This window comes from Anguilla anguilla, chromosome 11, assembly GCF_013347855.1.
Source record: "Anguilla anguilla isolate fAngAng1 chromosome 11, fAngAng1.pri, whole genome shotgun sequence".
NCBI classification, from domain to species: Eukaryota; Metazoa; Chordata; class Actinopteri; order Anguilliformes; family Anguillidae; genus Anguilla; species Anguilla anguilla.
Window position 1 is genome coordinate 39,341,964 of NC_049211.1, and position 24,966 is coordinate 39,366,929.

Consider the following 24,966-nt stretch of genomic DNA (forward strand, 5'->3'; position numbering starts at 1 on the left):
CCGCATGTGCCTCTTAAAATAACCTTTTAATTTCAGGTGCATTTAAGAACATAAGAATGTATTCGAGCTTATGATGGCCGAGACTGGAACAAACTTCCCATCATGCACTGCACTCGATCACGGTCAATTGTACGAAGAGCATTTCCAACAAGGCCTGTGAGTTAAATGACATTTAACAATGTCCAGGTTCAGAAAGTAAAAGCCCTTCCCAGTATATTGTTCCAATCGCCTGGATTTGCTAATTCAGACAATTATTCAGCCAGGAGTTGGAACTAATCAGTGAAATGAACTGGGTGAGTTCATGGGTGGAAGAAACTCCTGGCAAGACTTTCACTTTCGACCCCTGGACTTTCCACCTCTGGCAAAGTCTACATCACACTGATTCCGAAAATGAAAGACGGAAATTCTGAAAATATGGGTAAACACTTTGGTGGGAACATTTCTTTAGAAAAAAATGAGTTGTGTATTGGAATGACTGACCAATGAAAGAAAAGCTGAATGCACAGAAATTTGACCATGACCAGATCTTTGCACAAACCCTTTATTTTATAATAAATATAAATCACAATGTATTCAGATCAATAACATACAGTAGACATATCCTTTATAGAAATAATATAGACAATATGTATATAAATGTCCACGGCTTTCATCCAGACAGATTTTCAAAGTGACTAAAGAAAATGGTTCCAAGAATGAACCTGACAGTTGGAGACGCATTTGGTCATGTGATAAAATGCCACCCAGCAGGGCTGAACTAAAACAACATTGGCTTTTAAAAGCAGGGTGCAGCAGATCAGCCAATCAGAGGCCAGCTTCAGCACCAAGGCAGCTTAACGAGGCCGAAACCACTGCTAACGCACAGCTAGCGTCCCTGCAGCCCACAAACGCATACGCATGCACACGTCTGCACACACAAACCTGCAGCACCCCTGAAACCGCTACACATACGCATGCACACAGACCTGCAGCACCCCTGCAGCCCACAAACGCATGCGCATGCACATGTCTGCACACACAAACCCGCGTCCCTGCAGCCCACAAACGCATACGCAGGCACACGTTTGCACACACAAACCCGCAGCAACCCTGAAACCGCTACACATATGCATGCACACATTTGCACACAAACCTGCAGCACCCCTGCAGACCACAAACACATGCATACGTCTGCGCACAAAAACCTGCAGCACCCCTGCATCCCACAAACGCATACGCATGTACACGTCTGCACACAAAAACCTGCAGCATCCCTGCATCCCACAAACGCATACGCATGCACACGTCTGCACACAAAAACCTGCAGCACCCCTGCATCCCACAAACGCATACGCATGCACAGGTCTGCGCACAAAAACCTGCAGCACCCCTGCATCCCACAAACGCATACGCATGCACACGTCTGCACACAAAAACCTGCAGCACCCCTGAAACCCCAGCACTAAATCGTGCACGTGTACACGCTCGCTCCCACCCCACTCGAGTCCCTGCTACCCTCAGCCAGCAGATGGCCGATAGACGGGCTCCTGGCGGTTTTGGTCTGAAGCTCATGACAGCTGTTTGTGTTCACATCACACAACATCAAATTCATGCTGAAGGCTTGTGGAGGACCGCCTAAATCCTTTCCATTTCTCAATCATAACCTTTGACCTTTTTTTTTGCGCTTCTTTTTTTTATTTTATTTTTTTTAACCTTGCTGTGGGATGAGGGAGATTTCAGTCATAGCTACCAACTGAGTTCTCACACAGGAAAAATCTTCCAGAACCTTTCAGAAGTTTTTGGACAGTAGCCTCGTCCTCCTTAAGAGAACACACCTAGCTGGTACTCCCCCTTCCAGTCTACTAAGTCCTGCTGTATTTTAAGTTGTGACACTTTTGTTTGGTTTGACACTCCACCAGCAGGGGGCATGCCTTTTTCAATACCACCACCCCCACAAAGAAAACTTCAAAAAATCATCAAATCAGAATGTCACAGAGCTGTGTTAGCAGACAAACTTTTAGCTCTACCTCTTTCCCAGAAAAGAAAGTCCCCACCGGTGCCCACAGCTGCACCTGCGCGGCAGAGACCCAACGCGCCACGGCAACAAAAAAGCATTCGGACAGGCCGACTAGTCATCCAGCTGCCGGGAGTCATGGGAGTTGTAGTCCAGACTCGCATGAACCACAAAAGGGGGTGGGGCCTCAGCTTTCACTGAATGGTGGGGGAGGGGGGAGGGCTCAGCTCTCGTTGGACGGGTGCAAGGAGGGGGGCAGGCGCGGGACGGGGCCGTTGAGGCGGTCAAGCTCGTCCACCTGTGGGGTGGGCGTGGCGGGGTCAGAGGTCAAGTTGGGCACACTCTTGCTGCGCACGCACTGGAAGTCCACGTGCCGGCTCTTCCCCTCCTCCTTCTCCCAGGACAGCTGGATGAACGGCCGCTGCACGTAGTTGTAGATGACCTCTGACCTCCCGCCCGGCCTCCGCTTCACCTTCTCCTTGCAGGTGGGGTACCCTGGGAAATAGGAGGACCCAAGCATGAGCGGGACACACAGGACTGTGACCGGGGATTACAAAACCGACCACATGAGCATCCAGTTCACCAGCTGCTGTTCAATTCCATCTCAGCTTAGTCTGTTCAGGTAATCAGTTAAAACTCATCAGTTAAAAAACATTCATTCCCTGAAAAATCGTAATAAGCAATGAATTTCCTGGAATACCCCAAACGCTGAGGCTCTTAAAATGCTCTTAAAACCACTGCTGCATAATGAAATTAAATAATTAAAATGATTTCAAATTCCATTGTTTAGACTCCTATGTCCTTAGAATAAGGCAGTAATGTTATTTACCTGGTATCTATAGAATGTGAGGTAATTACTGTCCCAGTATAATGATTTTCAGAAGGCAGGTGTAGATTCAGAAGGCTGTGTGATACAGAGGGGTGAAGCATGCAGGTGTAGATTCAGAAGGCTGTGTGATACAGAGGGGTGGAGCATGCAGGTGTAGATTCAGAAGGCTGTGTGATACAGAGGGGTGGAGCATGCAGGTGTAGATTCAGAAGGCTGTGTGATACAGAGGGGTGGAGCATGCAGGTGTAGATTCAGAAGGCTGTGTGATACAGAGGGGTGGAGCATGCAGGTGTAGATTCAGAAGGCTGTGTGATACAGAGGGGTGAAGCATGCAGGTGTAGATTCAGAAGGCTGTGTGATACAGAGAGGTGGAGCATGCAGGTGTAGATTCAGAAGGCTGTGTGATACAGAGGGGTGGAGGTAGTGCAGGTGTAGATTCAGAAGGCTGTGTGATACAGAGGGGGTGGAGCATGCAGGTGTAGATTCAGAAGGCTGTGTGATACAGAGGGGTGGAGTTAGTGCAGGTGTAGATTCAGAAGGCTGTGTGATACAGAGGGGGTGGAGCATGCAGGTGTAGATTCAGAAGGCTGTGTGATACAGAGGGGTGGAGCATGCAGGTGTAGATTCAGAAGGCTGTGTGATACAGAGGGGGTGGAGCATGCAGGTGTAGATTCAGAAGGCTGTGTGATACAGAGGGGGTTGAGCATGCAGGTGTAGATTCAGAAGGCTGTGTGATACAGAGGGGTGGAGCATGCAGGTGTAGATTCAGAAGGCTGTGTGATACAGAGGGGTGGAGGTAGTGCAGGTGGAGGTGAGGCCTCACCCTCAATGCCGATGCGGATGTTTTTCAGGCCTCTCTCCTTCAGTAGAGCTTTGGCTACATCTCGGTTCTCAATGTACTTAAAGAAACGGTAGAGCTTGGTGCTGTACAGTACTGGAGACAGGGCAAAGAGAGAGAGAGAACAGCATCAGATTACCAGATCACAACTTACACATCACCAGATAACAACTTGCGAATCACTCACCACTAACTTACACATCACCAGATCACTCTCTCCATTAACTTACACATCACCAGATCACTCTGACCTTAGGTATTATGAGCTAAAAAGCCAACCTGGTCTTGGATCAGCACTGCTGCTGTAAGGCTCAAAATGAACACACGCTCAGACCTGCAGGGGGCGCTCTTACTCTGAGAGTACTCCTCCCCCATGGGTGGGGGGTGTTCCTCGTCCCAGTCCACGGTGTCGTCGTCCGTCAGCACCACGATGTGGCACTCCCTCTCGCCGCCCTGGGCGCTGCTCACCATGGCCGGCACCACCAGCTCCTCCAGGAAGCCCTCAAACTGCCGCCGTGCCCCGTCATTGGACAGCTCGTGCAGCAGGGCGCCTGATTGGTGGAGCAGGGTTTCAAACTAATGAGCGCCGCCGTTCCCCTCACCCCCACATTTGAATATCCGGACACTCCCAAAGACAGAATATTTAAATAATACAGCCCTGCCTCTCCTCCTCAGAGCACTGTGTTCCAAAAGCTCCAGGTCATTCCGCAAAAACAAGGGCGGGGAAACTCGGCCACTGCTGTCAATCTCAGGGTTTTTAACACTCTCCTCAGTGAATATTAATGGGAAATGTAGTTCATTACCACGTTGGAAATTTAAGCCACCTTACCAATGAAGGGTCTCGCACTTAAATATTTGGCCGGGCAAATGTTTAGTGCGATGTGGGGGGGGGGGCAACCCCGGTCACAGAGTCGTGAAAACTGCCTGACCCCTCCTCAAATGCGTGCTGTTTCTGGTGGAACAACCGCGAGTTCTCTCACCTTTCTGCGTTCTTAGACAGGGGCACGTTATACTCAATGAAATCAATGTCACCTCCATCCCACATGAACCAACATACGCAAATGGCAGCGATTCAGGACTAAATCCTTATCAGTAAACATACGGGTCACTGTGGGTCCAGTGACAACTTTCATAACGGACTGCAGATCAATATGGCCATCAACTCTTCAAACATAAATTATACATAAACCGTTATTTGTGGCAGGCTGCATTAAGCTTTTAGTGGGTCACAGGGTTGGACCGTGGAGAGAATGTGGGTCAACTTGGTGCATGAGAGCAAAGTCCAATTTTTAAATGTGCTCCACTGCCAACCTGACTGATAGACAAACATTCAACTGAAAAAAGAACAGCAGAAATGACTGACTTCTCTAGAACAGTCACAATATAAAAATTAAAAAAACAAAAGCAGCTCAAATCAAGAGCAAGTGACAATGTGGTTTAGAGATGTGACAAACAGGATGTGCATCTGAGCAGAATAAAACCCAGAAAAATACGCAAGGATGCGAAGATGTGTCTATCCCCAAAAGATATAGCCTAAATTAGACAATTAAGGAGGACGTTTGAACAGCCTTCTGTACGTGCAATATATCCAAACATTTCACTGTGGCAAAGCCCAAGTTGGCACGCAGTCACTCAATATTACCACAATATTAAGAGATTACACCAGCGTGGGTGCAATGTAATGGCTGACTCTAATGAAGAGGTCTAATGAAAGCGTCTCTTGTTCCTAAACCAGGTGGATTAGGAGCATAGGTGTACTGGGGTGAGTCACAGAGCGGGGAGCTGAAGCCTGGGGGGGGGCGGAGATAACTGCCGGTCTACACCAGTCTCACACAGGTGCTGTTACCTGACGCGGCGCGAGAAACGCTCACAGTGAAAAGTCTCCGAAACCCGGCTCTCTCTCCGAAACCCGGCTCTCCCTCCCCTACAGGCAGGGGGGCCTGCTGGGGACTTGCGGGCTCTGTTACGGTCGTGTGACGCACCAAGCGCGTGCTCTCTTCGGAAGCCTCCTGACTCATGCTTATATGAGGCGCTGGCAGACACTTCACGAGTAGCTTATCAGGTGGGATAGACCAGCGAGGGTCGCCGGTGCACAGTGAGAAAAGCCATCCTGGTTGACCGAAACACTCCCATCCCTGGATGACACGAGCACGAAACCAGACCGTGGGGCCCATCCATGCACAAGGACAATGCCTGAACAGATACCAGACCATGGGGCCTATCCATGCACTAGGACAGTGCCTTAACAGATACCAGACTGTGGGGCCCATCCATGCACTAGGACAGTGCCTGAACAGATACCAGACCATGGGGACCATCCATGCACTAGGACAGTGCCTGAACAGATACCAGACTGTGGGGCACATCCATGCACTAGGACAGTGCCTTAAGGCTTTTCGCACTGTGCAGCACCGCCTCGCATATGTATGAGTCAGAGTTTGGAACCGCAGGGTGATAAGAAGCGGAGGCTGATGTCACATGCACTTGTTTGCACACTCTGGAATCGACAAGAGAGGTCGCAGAAATACGCACTGACAAAAAACACTACTGGGCCTTCCAAATTGGCCAGAAAAAAAACACGCTCTTTGCGGTTCAGCACATTATCAAAAGCATTTTTCCTGAGGCTGTTCGTTTAGCTGAGGATGGATTATAACAGGCGTGCTGTGGAAGTTAAGAGAAATCTGGTGAATTAAATGCAAGCGTGTGTAAAACAGCATCTTGCTAGCTGGCCTTACACTGCAGATACAGCTAAATCATGTCCATTAATGTCTGACTGCTTTACTGCACACTGTCAGACAGCTCTGATTGGGATAGCTCTGCTGCTGCAGAGATGGCTAGTCTGCACAGGGACTGTTTTCAAATGGCCACCCAGCAGAATGAAAGCAGGTTGGGTGGGGGGGGGGGTGTGAGGGTTTCAGTGTACCAGGGGTGCTTTTTGTGATAAGCAGCCTTTGCAATGGAACGATAGTTGAATTAAATTCATTTAAATAAGGAAGACCCAGGGGCCCTGTAAGTAATCAACATTTAACAGAAAGTTAAAAAATTCAGAGACAAAATTCACATTTGCAATTCGAATAAGCATTTATATACCTGCTAAGTGACTGAAACATTAAAATCATTTATTCGCATCAAGGATCTTTTTTAAAATTTATTTTAAACTGTACCTAAAACAAACTGTCTAAAACTTTGCCAATCAGTTAATTTATTTAATTTTTTACATAGAAGGACAACTTCCTCAACCCCAGAGTGAACAAAGAAACAGTACATGCACTGGCACAAGGTCAATATCATGTTTAATGTGTCATTTAGACAAACACCTGTTCACCTGTATTCAGCAAACACAGCTGCCACTAATGTGACAGAAAGCCCTTCAGGCCCTCCGTAAACATACCATCCAGATTCACCGTCAAGTGGGCTGGTGAAAGAATTCTATTTCACTGCGGTTACATCGTACTACAGTATACCAAGAGTCAGGAACAGACGGTGGTCCAAAGAGCATGCTGCTATGCCTAAACTGGCGTGTTTCCCATATTGGTATGGTTTTCGCCAACTAGTGGCAAATCTAAGGTACTGCCACTACTTTGGGGCGAGAGAGAGAGTGAGGGAGTAGGGGCAGGGGTTCATAACTTCAATCTGAAGGTCTCTAAAATGGCCACCGTCAGTAAACTGTGTGAAATTCGACCATTGGGCTGTACTCACTGAGGTCCCGGCACTTGACGGTGCTGTAGTCGAAGTTGATGCAGAGATAGTCGCAGGCCTCCCGTAACTCGGCAACCGATATCCCGTCCGGGCAGCGCAGGACCCCTGTCCGGTAAAAATCCTGAGAAAACAAGATGCCTTTAATGGCTGCATGTTTATTGTTAACGGTGGATATAAATAAAACATTCTAAATTACATCCAGTTGAACTATTACATTACATATTACATTACAGGCATTTAGCAGGTACGCTCTTATCCAGAGCGACCTTTTTTTTTTTTTACAAAGCATTTACATTGCATTCATTTTATACAGCTGGATATATACTGAAGCATTGCAGGTTGAGTACCTTGCTCAAGGGTACAATGACAGTGTCCTACCCGGGATTCAAACCTATGACCTTTCGGTTACAAGCCCAGTTCCTTACCCAATATGCCGCACTGCTGTCCTATTACAATGCCTATAGATCCGAATGAAAAGGAAGTGAGCGCACTCAGGCGGACTCGGCCTTACCAGGATCACCCGGAAGATTCCGGCGCTTATGCCCTCAGCGAGCTCGTACTCGCCCTTCCCGTTGGGCCTGGTGAAGTTGTGCTGTCGGGCTGGACCAAACATCCTGCACGGCAACAAGCGTATTGTCAGCGGCAACCCGAGCCTTCCACACTCCCTGCCCTGCAGGGCTGCCCCTGGTGCTCAAGCTCAGGGGCTTTTCTGTCCCTTCATTTTGGGTGCACCGGTCCACCACTGTGCTTCACTGAACTGAAATGAAGGACATTTTCTAGGCCAGAGTTGTGTTGTTTGGTATTTTAATGGGTGACTTGCAAATGGAGATTCAAGTTCTATGCAAAGTAAATGTCTGCGCACCAGACGGTAATGAAAAGTGCAATTACTGATGCGAGCGTGAGAGCAAGGTGTGCGGCCAAAGACTTTTCCTGAATTCTAGACATCTTAGAAAAGGACTGCTCTTGCATTAAGATACACATTTGTTCATCCAGTTCATGTTGTTAGGTTTGAATAGCATATTATAACTCATTAAACTTTTTAAAGATTTTTAAAACTGTATTTATTGTTTTTCATACAAAACTGAAAGCTGATTATTAAAACAAAAGTTTAGAGTTTATTAAGAAACATGATTCCTAATTTTACCAAATGTTATATTCATATCCCATTCTTCTTCTCGTTCTCATTACTGGCCATGCCCTACCTGCCCAGCATGGTGTCAGGGTGAGCAGTGAAGGCCGCAGGATCCACCACAAAATGAGTGCCGTCCACCAGGAGAGTGACCCTCTCGTGGAGCCCAGGCACCGGCTCCTTCCCACTGTCCACCTGCCCGCTCATCTCCGAGCCTCTACACCTGGTCTGAGCTGCAAGAACAGAGAAAATTACAGCCCTATGTCACTCCTTAACCTTCAGTTCAACATTGTACATAATGTTACTGCAGTCCTGCTCAATGTTCGGACCCTCTGGGTCATCTCGCTTTGTGCAAGCGCGGATGACTAAATAAAACTGGTGGCAGGCGTTACTACTGGATGCGAGAGGGTTCTGTGTGTGGTGTGAGACCCACCAGAGCGCCTCTCTTCTTGTGACTTCAGAGCTGTGTCATGCACAGAGTGCGTCCCCAATATTTCACCACTAGGACTGCTGACCTGGGACCTGCAGAAGACAGATGGGGGGAGTTCACCGTTAAAGAACTTCATCTGAGCCTCAAGCTGTTTGGAACAAATGGATTTAGTTCACGGACAAAACATTGTGTCATATACCACACCATTACACACTGTAGCTTTGCTCTCCATCACACCCACACTGTGCCTGCTGTCACTCAAACAAACAGACTGCAATTAAAAACGGTTTTTCCGAAGCACTGCTGACTCACAGTTTAGCTAATGGTGCCAATTTACAAATTCCCCAGCAGGGAAGGTAAGGCTTTACTTTGTTAACCAGTACAATCACAAACTTAAGCACTTTCGGCTACAAATAAATTGTATGAACGGGCTATATTATTACGGTTGTTATTATTGTTGTTGACAAAAAGTGAATTTCAGGACAACAGCATCAATACACTTTAACCCCATGAGTGGGACAGCCTAGCGCTGCGTTATTATCCGCTCTGCGATAGCGCTCCAGAAACCGTGCTAGCAGCATAACAAATGCGCCGCACATCCTTAACGAACGCGATGCGCATCCTTAACGAACACGCCGCGTAGCCTTAACGAACGCGCCGCGCATCCTTAACGAACGCGCCGCGCATCCTTAACGAACGTGCCGCGTAGCCTTAACGAGCGCGCCGCGTAGCCTTAACGAGCACGCCGCGTAGCCTTAACGAACACGCCGCGCAGCCTTAACGAACACGCCGCATAGCCTTAACGAACGCACCGGGCAACCCTAACGAACGTGCCGCGTAGCCTTAACGAACACGCCGCGCAGCCTTAACGAACGCGCCGTGCGTCCTGAGAGAGCACGGTAGCACAGACGCAAACAAGCGGGAATGCAGGTGAAGCAGCAGCTGTCGCAGGCCTGAGGCTAGCAGCATGCCGATGAGCAACGGGTTCCACAGGAACGTCCTGTACACAGACATTTTCATAACTCATTAACCTGACAAATACTGAACGAGGCTGTCTTTCCCGGGGGACGGGGGTGGGGGGGGGGGGCATGGGGACTTTTAATTTCCCTTGGCAGAAGTCTGAGTCATGCAAACAGGTGGCCTTGAGTCATGCAGGTTGTGGTCTAGTTTCTGTGCTTACGCACCAAAGAATCACTAACTGTCTGCTGACCTGAGAAATTTATGTCTGTAAGACACGTACTGAGGTATTTCTACATAAAACTGTCACAGAAACATGCTTCTTACATTAAAAAAACGTTAAGTAGGCATACAAAATGTGTAAATGGTTTACATTTCAATAGGATAATGGTAACAAGTGAATGCAAGCTGCCAAGCTTGATGCAATTACAATAGTAGGTGAACTGGAGTCAAGTGTTTGACACACTGATGTTGTACCAGATATCATCAATGTGCAGTAGATACAGCTGCAGGCCTATCATTATTGCTATTTATCTGACCATTGATTCATAATGACAAAGTACAACTTTCACACCCACAGAAAACTCTCCAGGATATTCTCTCCCTTGTTTGGCAGTCAAATACAAAGCACAAACAAGCTCTACTGCAACAACAATTCTACGCACAACAGAGTCCCTTATTTCAGTGTGAAGTCCTTAACTGACACTCACAATCCTTCCAAGAACATTCTAGAACGCTTATGAAGTAATCGGTCGCGGAGAGCATCGAACATTGATCACTACACAAGCACTGTGTCTCACACAAAACCACCTGTACCCCCACTCACCGGGACGAGAGCACACTGAAAGGAGATACGGTCCTCTGATGATGGACAAAGGTCACACTCAGTAGCCCAAAATCGCCCTTTTGGGTCCCGTGGAGAGAGGATGAGCCCCAACCCCACCCCCACCCCCACCCTCCCCAGAGTTACAGGACACCAATAACCGCCAGCAGAGGGTGACTAACACACTGCACAAGTGTGTGTGTGCATACGTGGGGAGTGGGGGGGGGGAGGAAGTGGTGATAATGGAATGTAGGAACTGGGGGGGGGGGGGTGACCTAACGCGGGAAACTCGCGATCACTGGCCACCGCGCATTTGGCCCAGCACGGGGCATTAGACTTGGGCTTCCTGTGAAGTTCTCCACCAAAGTCAGAAACGCTCATAGCCTTTCACCAGCCTGAACCCCTTCAAAGCTCAAACTTCCTCCCTCCTCAGCACGAGACACAAGAGCCGCGTTTCCACCGCAGGAACTATACCCCGGAACTAGGAACCTTTTGAGGAACTCAGTGCGTTTCCACCGCAGGAACTAGGGTCTAAATTTAGTTCTGGGGGCTTTGTTTTACCCCCCAAAACGTTCCTGCTCGGGGGGTAGTACTTTCCGAAAGTACAGGAACCTTTTGGGTGGAGCTTGTAGCGCTGAACATTTCTGATTGGTCGAGTACTCGTAGCATTTGTGTTGTATTTATTTTCCGCCATTACCCGCCATGTTTGAAAATATGCAGCGGCAAACCAATTTATTTTCATAATAACTTCAAATCAAACTGCGGCGCAGTAGCCTAGTTTTGGTTATAGCCTGTCAACGTCTTGGAATTATAACGTGTGCTCTTCTGTTCTTTTCTTGCTTTAGTATTCGTTTTATAAAATGCTAAGCATTCGTGCTGGGACAGCATATTACGTAGGCTACCAAAACATTCAAACGGATTAATTCGGTTGCTGAATATTTCTTCCGGATTTTCTTTGTTAGTCCGTTGTAATTGACTCAAAACGTTTGATACAGTTATGTGAGGTATGCGGTAGTTCTGCATAATTAACATTGGTGATACAGTACAAGCAAACTGGAAATCACCATCCGCACTTTTTATCAGGGTAAAATAACAGGTTAATTCTAGTAATCTTCCCTTTAGCTTTTTCAAACTGCCGTAATTTTACTGCCATTTTTCAATTCCACGAAAAGACCAGGAAGACTATGGACTAATTTATGGTGCATGGTTCGCATCTGGAGGGCACACTTCGCTGCTCGGCTAGCAGTAACTTCGAAGGAAAGCAAACGGTGGCTGTACCACTACTAAATTTACATTTTCACGCAAGTCCGAGTTTTCGTTCTATTCTTGTCATTTTGCCATTAGCCTATATGGAATTGACGACGAGAAAGTAATCAAACAGCAAATTGTTTACAACGTATGCATGTTTTCTGCTGTTGTTGCCAGTTATACATATAAATGTGAATGCATTCTGTCGCTTCGGATGTCAAGACATGAAAGCGAATGTTCGCATAAAAACATAATGAATGTGTTTGAGAGGATATATGAAAATCAATAAATACAAAAGTAACCATATATAGTCATTGTTGGTAACCCGTTGTATAAGTGGAATAAACCCCTCCGGGCTGTCCCGGTTATTAGAAAATAATGTAGGCTACTTCGGTGGTAGTATGGGGTTACGGAAAAAATCATATGACAGACGGACCGACGACAACGTTGCTTTTTCATACGTCAGTGGGCTAATTTGCCTAATCTTCGCGGTACTTTAGACCCCGGTGGAAACGCAGACAACCATTGGCTGAAGGAACCTTTTAGTTCCTGGTAAAGTAGTTCCTGGGACTGAAAGTTCCGGGTAATTTTGGTGGAAACGCGGCTAAAGAAATCCAGAGGCTTCCTTTACCGCGCTTCACCCTGCTACTACAGGGGTCTCAAACTCCAGTCCCAGAGGGCCGCAGTCTCTGCTGGTTTTTGCAATTTCCTTCCAATCAGCAGCCAATCATGGCCTTGCGAACAAGGTGTGCAGATCCTTTTAGCCAATCAATGACTGAAACTAAGCACTTAAGTGCAGGAACACATCAAAAACCAGCAGACACAGCAGCTCTCCAGGATTTGAGTTTGAGAGCCCTGCGCTGCTACAACAAGTGCCTGAGCCGGAACCTGGGCTGTCAGGAGGCTTCCACCCTCAGCAGGACGGGCAAGGTGGGCCGGGACGGCGACCTTGCCGGAGGTCAGCCGGCCGGCCGGCCGCGGTTTCCCACCGCTGTTTGTTTTGCTCGGCAGACAGACAGACGGCGCTAAACTGCAACAGCCTGTTTGCACAGCGGCTCACCCCGGGTTTCAACCCAAGACTCTCGGGTCCAGAGACGAGTGGTTTTTTTTGGCGCCGAAATTTGGAACGCTCCGACGCGTACGTACAAAGGCGCTCGTCGCCGCGACCTCCGCCATTTTTTTGTGAGGAGCGCAGACGAGCGCGCGACCTCCGAGGAAGCACGCGATGCCAAGCAGCCGCCATTTTACGCGTCGGGCTCACAGACGTGAGTCAGAGGAAGGTGCTTCACAGGCGGACTTGCAGGTGAATGAGCTGGGGTCGCCGGTGAACGATGAGACGTTGTGATTCTTCAATTCAATACTTTCATTGTCCCCGGAGGGAAATTTGCTTTGCAGGCAGGTATACAAAGGTTAAAACAACACAGACCACATTTTACACAACAGCCATAAAAGTACAGGCACTTAACAGACATGAGATTAAAAAACGAGCAGGAAACACTTGACCATAAAGTGCATAATCTGGGCACAACCAATTATCGATATTTGTCAATACATAGCATTATACAGCACATCATTAGGTTAAAATAAATAAATAAATAAAAGGCAATCATAACAAGAGTGTTAAGAGCAATGTCATTACTTGTGCGTGTTCAGCAGATGAATGGAAGTAGGGATAAAGGAGTTTCTTGTTCTATTGCACTTAAATTTGGGTTCTGTGAATCGACGCCCAGATGGAAGGAGCTCAGATTTACTGTATAAAGGATGGTCGTGGAAATCCAGAATGGTGCTGGCTTTACGTACAGTTTGTGGTATATGTCTTTCTGACGCCCTCCCATACCCGGGTGACACCAGAGCATTGCGTCACATTGCATTACATTCACTGAGAACAGCGTTTCCCAACCAGGTGTGCCGTCAAGAGAGGTCAGGTGTGCCGTGTGAAAAATCCTTTTCAATATAATTTAAATGCATATTGCTTAAGGAAAACCCCGAAAGAACATCCGGGCCTAACTGTTGATGAGTCACATCAGAGTCAGTGTTGAGAGCAGAGCGCCCTGAGGCTGTGTAACCGTGGAAAGTGCGCCGCGGGAGGAAAAAGGTTTGGGAAAGGCCGACTCGGCAGACGGCCTTGTCCAGAGCGACTCAGAGAAGAGAGCCGGCCGCCCTGCGGTTCTGCTGTCCGTGGCCGCCGCTCTGACCGCCGGGCCCATCGGAACCGCCCCTCCCGAGCAGCCGGGCCGAGTTCACGCACCCCGTGCGCACGCCAAGTAAACATGCCGAAATATTTCTGGAGCGCAGACGGAGTGCGGGTGTCTGCGAGGGTCAGGCCGGGTCCCCAGTGTTAATGAGCAAACCCCATCCCGCCGCACAGGGATGCCAGGTCACTCGGCCAATCAGAGCCCGAGGCTGCAACGTGCAAAAGGCCTTACAGCACCGCACATGCAACACCGGGCACACCAACCGAGAGAGAGAGAGAGAGAGAGAGAGAGAGAGAGAGAGAGAGGCGGGCGACGTCACTGCGCCTTGCTGTCTTAGGCCCAGCAGCCCTACAGAGCTGTGTGTTTGTGTGCATAGGGACAAGCTGTTCTGTGCGGCTTGCAGTGTTAGAACTGGTCTCCCGTGCATGTCCTGGGGGAAGGAGTAGAACACGCCACACGTCGGGGGAGGGGGGGGGGGGGGCGAGGAGTGAAGGGGGGGGGGGGTGAGAGAAAGAGGGCAGTGGGAAAAGTGAGAGAAGTGAGAGAGAGAGAGAGAGAGAGGGGAGGGCGTGACCACGGTGATACAAATCACCTTTTGCCTGCCCCGATAGAACCCGTACCCATGGAGACAGGAAGTGCATGGCAGCAGGGAGGAAGTACGCTGCAATGGGGGTTTGGTTGGAGGGGGCGCCAGCGGTGTGGTTCCTGGGGGAAAGCAGGCTCCAGCACGAGCGCAGCTCACCCCCCCCACCAAGGCGAGCGCGGCCTGCGGCCCCCGCCCGTCGAGCGGCCCTGAAGAGGGCATCGCGGTTCTCGCAGCGCTCCGCAGCGGGCCAGAAAACGCCCGGGAACGCGCCGCCGCAGGGAGACCAAACGCACCGGACCTAAAGCTGCAGCCCGCTACGCTACAGAGTGGGCCTGCGCTCGCACCCGTAACACCTCCCTCCCCCCCCCCCCGCACGCGGGACTCAGAAACCAGTGAAGCCCGGATTACCAGAGGAGAGCGAGGGAGAGGGGGGTGGGGGGGTGGTCCATACCTCGCTTCATTAATGTCCCATCATGCGAGGGCAAGCCAGCTGCATTCTTTAGCGTCATTACTCACTGCCACATTCTGAAACCCCCCACGCCCCCCCCCCCCCTTCGGTAAACCCTGCCAGGAGCTGCTGTGCTTGCTAGAGATTTACACACCACCGGGGCCGTCTCCCCCTCAAAGAAGGACCAACACTTAGGAACCTACAAGCTACCTGCGCTCTCGCTCGTACAGCCAGTCAGCATTGCAGGGGTCCCAATGAAGCTGTTGCTAGGTTTCCAGAGTAAGCCCAGGAATAACTCACCCAACAATAATCCTCTGAGCAACGTCCTCCAATACGTAACTGAGACAGAGAGACGTGTCGAATGCGGCACGTACTTGAATTCCTGGTATCCAGCAATTGTAGGGTTTTCCCCTTTTCTACCTTGCTCCTGGTAACAACTCCGTAAATTAATCCGAAGCAGAGAAAAGAATGGTGGCCGCAGGTTGTGCATTTATATCCAGGTACCAATAGGTGGCAGACAGCACATATAACGGACAAACGGTTCAGTACATATGAATGCCAACGCACGGGGGCGGACTCAGCGTTTCTCTACATTGCAGGTGGGAAAACTTCAGGTTTCTGTAGTGTCCCGCTGATGTCTAAAAGACCCAGTGGGTTTCCCTCAGCTACAGCACATATCTTTGAGTTTTAGTCATAGATGAACGCCCCAAATGTTCAGTTAGCATCACCCCTCTGATAATCAATATCATAAATATAGATAATATTCGCATGAACTGAAATTCAGGAGATAGTATTTTCTCTTATTGCATCGCAACAAATGCTGTCTGAACATGGTTGGGTGCTGTATTACGTTTTCGTTTCCCCCAAAGCATATACATATTTGCCAAAAATCCGGCAATATAACTGCATTTTACCAAAACATGTTCGATCCATAATCGTAATCTTATCACAACACTAAAAGCTCCTATTATCTTTCCATGTATTTCGCTGTGTTAACATTATCCAAGTAAGCAAGAATTAGTTGAAACATTCAGGAATCTGGCAACATAATGTCTGGTGTTAAAAATAAATAAATAAATAAATAAATAAACTTGGCCGTTGAAGCCTTAAAACGACATGTCAAAGCAACTGATTCGCAAAATACGAAGTTACCCACATTTTACTGTCAAACTTAAGGCTCACTAAAATCCCCATTCCTTTCCATTCTAGACAGCATTGAAGGTAGGCTACATGGCTGGTTGAAAGCTAACAACAAAAAAGCCTATTACCAAAATGTTTCACCTCACTGCCAGACAATCCACATTTCTTTGTTCTGATTCAGTCAGGAAGGTAACCTTAGTTCAGCCGTACGATGGCTAGCCTAGCTATACCTACACCATGCGGATTACTGTGTACTGCTAACGCTGGCGAATGCCGGGTGGGTTTCTGTATGCATTCACGTCATTGAATTAAATAACTCGTAGTCTGTATATGTCTAGTTAGCTGGTAAGAAATTAGCTACGCTGATCAACTACACACATCCTCAGTGTTCAGGAGTGTCTGCCAATAATTAGGTAGTTAGCGAACGTTAGCTGACCAGCCAAAAAAGATCGCTATCAAAGTTGTGTTAGGTCTAGTCACAGATCATGTATGGTCAGTTTGAACGTTTATTCAAATTGGAGCAATACGAAGATCATTTCATGCCGATACGTAGCAAAACTTCAACTACCGTTAATTTAAAAATTCTCATTTGCTGTCATTTGCTCGCTACTGTATTAACATAGTCTAAGTTAGACTAGCTGCCGGTATTTGTCAACATACAAACGTCCAAATGTACAGCCGTTTTGAAAACCCAGCTAGCCCCTACATGTTGCATGCATGCAATCTCAGCAACTGTCAGGGGGCTGTGACAACACTGCTAAACTTACGTTCGTTTCATGCCCTCCGTGTCGCTCACAGCATGACTGAGGCGCTTCTCCGCTCTGTCAGATACGCGATTTGAAAACTGCCAGCTCATTGAGGTCTCGGAAAATTTGAATTACATTGCCGTTGCTCCTGTGTGCTCCCAGTCTAGTCTCTCCTCCCCTGCCCTCGAGCACATACTTCCGCGGCGGCTGCCAAAATAAAAGTCCTAGCAGATCTCCAAGTCTCCCTACCGCAGTCTCACCACAAACATATGCAGCACCGAGCTGGTGCATGGATATTAGCCAAATAACTGTAGTAATTATATATATATATATATATATATATATATATATATATATATATATAACTATATATATCACTGATTTTAGTCTTTGATGAAGAACTGATCCGTTCATACTTTTATTGATGCTAAATCTGTCATTATAAAATGGCTTAGGATGCCATCATACCAATGTCTATGAAGTTTAAAATAGTATAAGGTAATCATATACAAACATTCATAATCACCAACGACATCATACCACAATTACCAAGAGAAGAGAACATTGGCCCCATATGAGCCTCTCAGGATTGAGAGAGGCTGTGGGTAAGTTAGCTCATTACTCAGGTCAGTCCTAAAGGTAACTCAAAATGGCCCCCCCAGGGCAAGGAGGGATGTGTGGACCAGTCACGCCTCATAAATCTGAACACTGAACGCTATTCCAGGGTCCAGAAAATGTCCAGGCCTCCTCTCACATCAGCCTGCTCAACCAATAAGCAGTCTACAGTTAGGGCCTTCTGCTTCTGCAAAAACATTAGGAGTGAAATAATAATCTGCTTGACTAAACAAAGTAAAATCTGCATTTAAAAAAATACAAAATCTTCAGTCCATATTCTCCATTTTTCTCAATATGCTCAATCATATTTGTAGGCTCATGGCATTACGGATGTGTTCTCTGTTGATTCTGGAAAATTCCAAGCTCTCCTCCCATAGCATGTTCTGCCCACTGCTGCTTCTCTCTGCTCTCAGCCGGCTGAGTTGAGCTGTGCAGTGCAATGTGTGATGAACAGTGGCGGGGAAACTACTCCAAAAGCATTGTTGTACAACTCTAAAGTGAAATGTAGCTTTCAAAACTACAGTTACTCAAAAAATGTAGTTCAAACTCAAAAACAATTAATGATAATGTTCCCTAGAAATGATGCGCATGCGAGCGATGCCTTTTTTGTTTATGAGGAGCATCACTATATAGCTCAGCGGGGGAAAGTGTGGCAACTAGCAGCTGAACTTTGGCAACTATATTGGAGCAGAGTGCTTCTCACCAACCAGGTAAAGAGGGAAAAGAGGCGGTGATAAAAAAAATATTTTAGGGCCAAAAGTAGTTGGTAGTGCCTGTAGTTAACTACATAGAGAGAGTTTCTCATAGAGAGCAGTCACTGTGTGGAATAGCTTGCCAGGTCATGTAGTTGAGGCAGAAACTCTGGGGGTTTTCAAGACCAGGTTAGATATATTACTAGATACTATCTAGTTTGTAGGTAAACAGAGCACTAGGTATCCTTTAGTGGTAGGAAAATGGCGAGCATTTTCGGGCTGAGTGGCCTGTTCCCGTCATTATTTTATGTTTCACCTCAAAATGGCAAAAAGTGAAAGCACTACATAAATTTGAATGCTGTTGAACTACCGGCAAACTGATGGAAACTGTAATTAAACTACTTGTTTGACTACTTGTAGTTAAACTACTCCCCAACACTGTTGATGACTACGCTTGTGCAGTTGGCCCAGGCAAACTGCAAACTCTTACCCCAGCCAGAGGAGGCGCCATTGCATCTGAGACTAAGGAAACCCCCTCCCTTGGAGAAACTGGGGCCTCTCGGGCAGTGTAAACGTACCCAAAGCCTGAATTCTGAGTTTGATTGACTGCAAATGTAAATGAGGGTTAACCCCTGGCCAGAGACATGCTCCAAGTTATTGTCCTGATTTCAGTGGATTAAATCAGAATGGGATTTACAGCGTGGATACTCCAGCATTTACGACTCATTGCTGTTTCAGAGAGCCCTGGCATCCAAAACACTGATCTGAGATCAGTGTCACCGAAGACAAAGTGGTTTTTTCAGTGAGCTGACACTCCGCTCTGACTTCCTGGAAACTGATCTGAGATCAGGGTTGCTGAAAGTCGATCTGAAATGCACCCAGTGAGTATTTGCTCTGATAGGGGTGGAAAGTCCAGGGGTCAGAAAGTAAAAGTCCTGCCATGTGTTTCCATGAACCCATGAACTCAGCCAGCTGATTTCACTAATTAGTTTTACATCCAGGCCGACAAACTGTGCTAATTAGCAAATCTAGGTGATTGGAACAAAATACTGGGGAGGACTTTTACTTTCTGAACCTGGATTTTCCACCTTTGAATATCCCTCTTTAAGTTCCAAATATGAAGTTTTAACTAAAGCTCAGAACCCTGGCCCCCCACGGACCCCCTGTGGAGCTCCAGCATGGCCCCCTGTGGAGCTCCAGCACAGCCCCCTGTGGAGCTCCAGGGCTGGGGGAGAGGTGATGGATGACCCACACTGCGGGACCAAAGCCCCTCTGCAGATGCTATACAGCACGGCACCAGACAAAATTAAGCAGGAACCCCTCGCGTAACAGCCTTCCCCTGCGCGTGCCCCTCCTCGCGCCTCTCCTAAAAAGCCAGATTAAACACAAATACCCTCGTCCGCTCCTTCCTCCCACTGAGTTTAATATGCAGAGGAATCCGCACGTTGGCAGAAAGGCCTGAGCTCTGTGAAAATGAGACTCTCTCTTCCGCGACGCTGCTGAAGTGCGGTTGCCGCTGGACGGGCGCCCCGGATACGGACGGAAGCCCCGCCCCATTAAAACAACGCGTGTTGTCTTAGTCCTGCCAAGTCAATCACTCAGGGGGACATTATGGCCAATAGGAATCCAATGCCCGTGGTGTTTAGTTCTTTCTAGGGTGGCCTTCTAGTTCATCTAAACCACATCTAATCTCATTCTAACCCGGTCAATGAACTCTAGCACTGCTGGTCAATTTGAACTTGTCTTCAATCAACAGTGTTTGGATTTGCCAACTAGTGGGACATCGGAGAGCCTTTTGGAAAATTTTTTATAGATTTTGCCTTTCCGTTCTAAATAAAATTTCCACTCTTAAAAAATATAAGAAAGCTCTTCCTTAAAGGCCATGTATGATTAAAAGACAATGCCACAATGCCAAACAGACATGGAAGACTCAATGTTTTTTGTGAGCACATGAAAGAACTGATGACTGAATTTAATTCCCACTAGCGATAATTATTTCTCTCATCTCTTGGAGTTCTCATAATGCTAGAACTTTATTTCATACAATAAAGAGACTTGTTTAGGTTCCCAAAATCAGTAATGTTGAACACTCCTCTGCCATCTGTGAACTGATCTTGGAATATTTTACTAAGAAAATAAAGAACATAAGAAATCACACTAATCCTCCTGATTGTGATTTGAATGTCTTCTATAGTGTGTCACCTCTTTTGAACAAATATATTCAGAATCACTGTTAGAGGTTGTCTCTAACCTGAAATCCTCAACATGTCATCTGTATATTTTACCAACTAGAGTTTTTAAGAGTTTTTTGAAAATCTTTGTCCATATATTCTTTCTATTATTAGCTCCTAACTTTTGGAAAAATTCCAATCTGGTTTCCGGTCTGAACATAGCACATAGACGTTCTAATGACCTCCTGTTCATGGCGGATGCAGGCCACTGCTCTATTTTAGTCCTGTTGGACCCCACTGAAGGTTTTTACACAGTTGATCATAATATTTTGATTGCCTCACAGACTATGTTGGAGTTAAGGTCTTGGCTTTGAAGTGGTTTAAATTCTATCTGTCTGACAGGCATTTCTCTATTTCACTAGGCAGCTTCACTTCCTCCTCTACTCAACTTAGCTGTGGTGTTACTCATGGTTCAGTGCTTGGTCCCATCTTTTCTATATGTATATGCTCCCCTTGGGTCACATAATCAGCAAACACAACCTCTCCTTTCGCTGCTATGCGGATGACATGCAACTCTATCAGCCTGTAAATCCGAAATATGCCGATAGCTTGGTATCTACTAAAACTGTCGAGTTGACATAAAGGACTGGATGTCTCCAAACTTCCTTCAGCTTAATGAAGACAAACCTGAGGTACTCATATTTGGCCACTCAAAATTGACAGTGGGGATTCATGAGAATCCATATCACACCATATCACACTTGTTTTAGCTTCCTTGCATTGGCTTCCAATTGCTTTTAAAATTGAATTTACGATGTTATTGATTACCTACAAAGCCCTTTAAGGGCCTAGCCCCAACTTGCATTTCAGGTGCTATTCAAATAAAGTTTATTATTATTATTATTATTATTATTATATTATTATTATTATTGTTATTATTATTATTAGTGACAACCATGAAGTGTTGGTGCAGAGACCCTGCTGTTTGATTTTAATATTTTGTACTGCTGCTGGTTTTCAAATTACCTTTAGCCCGTTTTACATGCTTGTCTGTGTTTTATTTATTTATGTTGTCTTTTATGCAAATATTCACAAGCACTTTTAAACATTTTGTTATTGTTTATATTGCGTTGTTTGTGTCTCTGTAGTGTCTCCCTTCACACCTTGGCCCAAGAAGAATGACATTTCGTTCAGTTGTGCACTGTTTCCTCACGTATAGGTGAATGACAAATAAAATAAACTTGAAACTTGAACTTGCATGTGCTGCTGGCTCTCAGCCAGGGATACGCAGGAGCTCAGACAATGTGCTCCAGGGACCCGCCCCGCCCGCTCGGCCCTCTGGGTAACTTCAAGAAAGTTCTCTTTGTGCAGAACTGGCACGCAGGAAACGAGAAAGTCCCACCTGAGCCATGCTGTCGCAGCCAAGAGGAAATAGGAAAGGGACGGACCATTACGGAGCAGGCTATGAGAAGCCGGTGAATGATTAATAGAGAAAAGAGCAAAATATGTTTACGGTGTGTGTTCACGTGTGTGGGGGTGTTTGTGCATTGTGCGGGACTCTGTTTGTGTGTTTATGTATGAGACTGTGTGGGTGTTGGTGTTTGTATTGTGTGATTGCATGTAGGTGTTTGTATGTGGGTGTGTTCATGTATGTGTATGCATACTTGTGAGGACTGTAGTGTAATTTAATGTTCTGCTGTTGAATTCAAGAGAAATAAGTCTCCCGTGTCTCTTAAATAAGCCCGCAGAGTTTAATAAAAACCAGATCAAGCTGGAAGTTATCCAAATCTGATTCATGATTTTTCAGCATGTATCATCTTCCCACAGCTTGTGCAATCACTGTGAGATTTCAGATATGATCTGACCACATACAAAATGTATTCTGAATAATTTATTCTTGAATATAATATTGAAGAAGAGGAGTGAGAGGTGTGTTATAATTTGTTGAAATAATTTCTAAAAAATTATCATTCTTTTTGTATCTTCTCTTATTTCATTTTAGCAGTCACCTAGCATTTCAATTCTTGACCTTCTCAAAGGTGTGAACAGAGTTCAATTCATGAGACATGTTTTTATAATTGATACTGTACAGAATATTATTTTCTATAAATAAGACAACTTACAATTGAAAACGTATTAAGGATAAAAATGACCCACCACTTCTGTCACTTTAATTAAATCACACACACACACACACACACGCATACACACTCCACACGCACACACACACGCATACACACCCCACACCCGCATACACACACCACACACACACACACACACCACACACACATACACACACACACACCACACACACGCATACACACACACACACACACACACACACACACACACACAAACACACACACGCATACACACACACATACACACACACACGCATACACACACCACACACACACACACGCATACACACACCACACACACACACACAGTGGACAAGAGGGAGTTGTTGGGAATGCAAATGCTGATTTGTACAGTGTCATTTCTGAACTAAATGTCGCCCAACCACTGCGCTGATCGTTCATTTGAAAGCTTTCGATACACAATAGGAGGCAGCTTTGTGGGGGGAAATTTGAGGAGAATTCCAAGGGTCAGATGAGCAGAAAACTAAGACAGCGAATATTACAATGATGGCAGAAATACTCTGATTTCTGATATGCAAGAGCCTCAGAGTAAAAGCCAAGTTGAGAAGAATAGGACATATCTCACAAAACGTGTATGAAAACCACACATTTGCATTCTGAGTTTAACACAGTGGAACATGAGTAATACTGCAGTGAATACCACAGATTAATACCTTGCTCATCCAGATTAAACTGCTCCTGCCCCAGTTGGCAGGACAGGACAGGACAGGACAACACTGAGCTCAGATCATTCCGGTTTTCGTTTCTTTGGGGTACCGGGTTTCAGGGGGAACGGCGCTAGAAGTCACACCGGGGCCAGGGGTGAGGTCGCTCCACGGTCAAAGCCGCCGTTGCCATGGGAACCCCGTGGAAGAGGAAGAAACCGGAGCCGCGGGACGGTTGACCCCGTGTGTTTAAAGAGCACGCAGCATGTCCGACCTCCGTTTCCCTGAGCGGCTTTCCTTAATAAACACACACCATACCCATACGTTCAACCGCAGGCCAACCCCGCGCGTTACGCAACAAACCTGCATTTCAAGCCCACTGCACACAGTCCACAGAAGGAAAAAAAACACGACTTGATATGTTTTAAAAATTCAAACATATCAGGAGAATGACAGGCAAGGGATCTAAAACGCCAATGTGCCAATAAACACAAAAATACCTAACACTGCAATGGCGGAGACAGTCTATCGAAGACCACAAAGGTAACAGACAAATGCGCAGCTGCAGGACACTGAGGGAAAGCAATATGGGGCAGCATTTCCTTCATGGATTTTCGGTAATTTCCTACATATTTAATTCTACGTATATCAGGCTAAAACTTGATTGTTTTCTTCTTTAGAATCTGTGCTTGATAATTAAAAATTGAAAGAAGAAATGAAGTGATGATTATCGGTCTGGAGTGCTCTCCAAACTCAGGCAAGTGTATACTGTTGTTTGGCCAAAGCACTCACAAGTAAACCAAACTTTTTTTCCAGTGAGATATCTTCTTTTTTGTCAATACTTTCTCAACCAATGAGAGAAAAAAGAACACAGATATATATTTTCATTGCTGATATTTGAAACACTGCAAAACATTGGTTACAACAGCATCTAAACTTGCTTCAGGATACACAACTGAGAAAAGGCACAACTATTCATAAATATGTTTCCAAACCTTAAGTTCCTATTACTTTGTGGAACAATAAATTTCCTCCATAACATTATAAATGGTGCAGCAGAAAGCTCTGTGTAAAGGAGTGATCGCTACAATGATTAACATGGTTCTAAATCTCCTTTGTGCTTCACCAGGCCTGAAAAAGCAAAGCTGACTGCGACCACCCAGTAAAAGTCCTTTCTGTGTGCACCCTGACTGTTCACTAATGCCCATCTGGATGGGATGGGCTACACACTGAACAGTAGATACATGTCTGAGCAGTCCAGATAGAAAATCTTCCCTTCCTTTCTTCTAACCTGTTGACAGGTAAAACGCAACATGTAGTTACATGCAGCTCAGCCCAGCAGTTGCAAACTCCATAATGATAAAAAAAAGGTTGACAACAAATTAAAATGACCGTTTTATTGAAGTCATTGTTCATCCAAATTTGGCAGAACAAAAATGAACGTACATGATGGGTCTTCATACAGAACTGCACCAAGTTATGGTGGTAGATAACAAGGGCCTGAGGAGACAAAACTGCAAGGGAAAGTGACCCTGCCACAGTAAATAATGATATATCTAGGAGTCATAAACATAACTTCCTGCAACATATAAATTGTAACATACTCCCTGCCTGCTGTACT

At 46.3% G+C, this 24,966-nt stretch overlaps 1 protein-coding gene across 4 annotated transcripts; it reads right to left on the reverse strand.

The window, feature by feature from the left end:
- Nucleotides 1–527: 527 nt before the first annotated feature.
- LOC118208134 (BTB/POZ domain-containing protein KCTD20-like) lies at nt 528–17,266 on the reverse strand. 4 transcript variants are annotated; one of them, XR_004761516.1, is made up of 9 exons: nt 17,083–17,266; nt 8,922–9,010; nt 8,562–8,721; nt 7,871–7,973; nt 7,360–7,480; nt 4,014–4,211; nt 3,646–3,756; nt 1,417–2,488; nt 528–1,300 (listed from the first exon to the last, which is right to left on the reverse strand). XR_004761516.1 is itself a non-coding variant. In XM_035382502.1 (8 exons), the coding sequence occupies exons 1-8, from the start codon at nt 17,169–17,171 to the stop codon at nt 2,217–2,219; spliced, it is 1,143 nt and encodes a 380-aa protein (XP_035238393.1). In that variant the 5' UTR covers nt 17,172–17,266; the 3' UTR covers nt 528–2,216. The 4 variants fall into 4 exon arrangements, 3 of the variants coding, with proteins under 3 accessions (XP_035238393.1, XP_035238395.1, XP_035238394.1); XM_035382502.1 differs by having other exon boundaries at nt 528–2,488; XM_035382504.1 differs by lacking the exon at nt 17,083–17,266 and adding an exon at nt 16,457–16,717 and having other exon boundaries at nt 528–2,488.
- Between the last annotated feature and the right edge of the window lie 7,700 nt (nt 17,267–24,966).